This window comes from Anneissia japonica, unplaced genomic scaffold (assembly GCF_011630105.1).
Source record: "Anneissia japonica isolate Jap-2015-1 unplaced genomic scaffold, ASM1163010v1 scaffold288064_len137640_cov117, whole genome shotgun sequence".
Taxonomy (NCBI): Eukaryota; Metazoa; Echinodermata; class Crinoidea; order Comatulida; family Comatulidae; genus Anneissia; species Anneissia japonica.
In genome coordinates, this window is record NW_022685324.1 from 23,854 (window position 1) to 25,243 (window position 1,390).

Genomic DNA, 1,390 nt, shown 5'->3' on the forward strand with positions numbered 1-1,390 from the left:
ATATATATTACATGACAAATTTAAAACAGGACTTTTTTCATATTTTTTTTTATTGCAACAAACATAGCAATATTACGCAGCAAATAGAAACTAATACAGTATTGCCATGTGAAACTAACTCTTTCACTTACCACTTACATCTTTTTATAAATAAACAGCGTTTCCTAATAGGCTAGCAGAGGGAGTTATTTTATATTCGTAAAAAGCAATGAGAACCCTGGGACTTGAAGGCTATCATATCACCACCAAGCTACCTCCGCTCAATATTTGCCTATTTATCTGTTATAATCTATATTATATATATCTTATATGTATCTTATCTTATATATATCTATTATATTATTATTATTACATATATATAATATATATAATATACATATACAAATAATAATATGTATATTATAATAATATGTTATTATTATAACATATATTATTATATATATATATATATATATTATATATAATATTATATATATAGGTCTATATATTGCATACTCTATACTTATATTCAACATTTTACGAATTGTAGCCCTTTGCAAAAATATATGAACAAAACAGATAGGCTTAAATGAAAACAAGAAGTACAGTTATAACTACAGTAAGTAGGTTTTGCGTCTAATAATGTTGAACCAACTTCATATTAGCCAAGAAATCATAACATACGTTTTTCTTGATATCGTAATAGTTTTCATCGAGAACAAAGTATGATGGTCCCGGTTTATTGTTAGGTGGCTCAGATTTAAGGGACATTGCGGAATAAATATTAGTATCAACCCCAATCTGCATATTCATTGGTCGCAGAGAAGGCAGACGTTTCCTGAAAAATGACAACAGAAATATCTTACATTATCTGATAAGTCAGTAAAATCAGCACTTCTTTTCAAGGTGATAAATTAGTGGAAACTATTTGGTAAACTCTGTAATGCTAACATTTAAATCACTTTATTTTTACTTATATATGGCTAGTCATATTATTTGTGGGTGTGTGTTGGCTGTGTGTGTAATTCATTGAAATTAGTTAACAGTAGTCTTACCTTGCCGGCGCCTTTTGCATTTTTTTGAAATCTTTGATGTAACAAGATGAAAGTTAATGAATAACTATTTTAGTAAGTTAATATAATAATCAATGAAAGAATAATTGATGGACGTCTGAAATCTGGGGTGGGGCAGTGAGGGAAAAGGTAAAATTTAATATGCTGGGGGCGAGATGGGCGTGGTCGGGCTCGTTCAAAATGTGTCGAAAGTGGTCAAGAGGGCGATCCCCCGAAAAATATGAAGATTTAAGGGTTTCAGAGGCTTATTTAATCGATTTTATGCCCTCACACCCCACCACCCCCACCCCGCCTAGATGTGTATAAGAGACAGGTACATTGATATACACCCGCATCGG

The 1,390-nt window shown here is 31.2% G+C and overlaps 1 protein-coding gene across 1 annotated transcript in view; it reads right to left on the bottom strand.

Annotated features, from left to right (window-relative positions):
* Positions 1-1,096, bottom strand: part of LOC117111299 (obscurin-like) — a 6,875-nt gene extending 5,779 nt beyond the window's left edge. The window contains exons 1-2 of the mRNA XM_033254226.1: positions 1,035-1,096; positions 664-817 (exon numbers count right to left, since the gene is read on the bottom strand). Coding sequence (XP_033110117.1) covers positions 664-817; positions 1,035-1,054 — 174 coding nt within the window. The 5' untranslated portion in view covers positions 1,055-1,096. The remainder of the gene's footprint in view (positions 1-663; positions 818-1,034) is intronic.
* Positions 1,097-1,390: the final 294 nt, after the last annotated feature.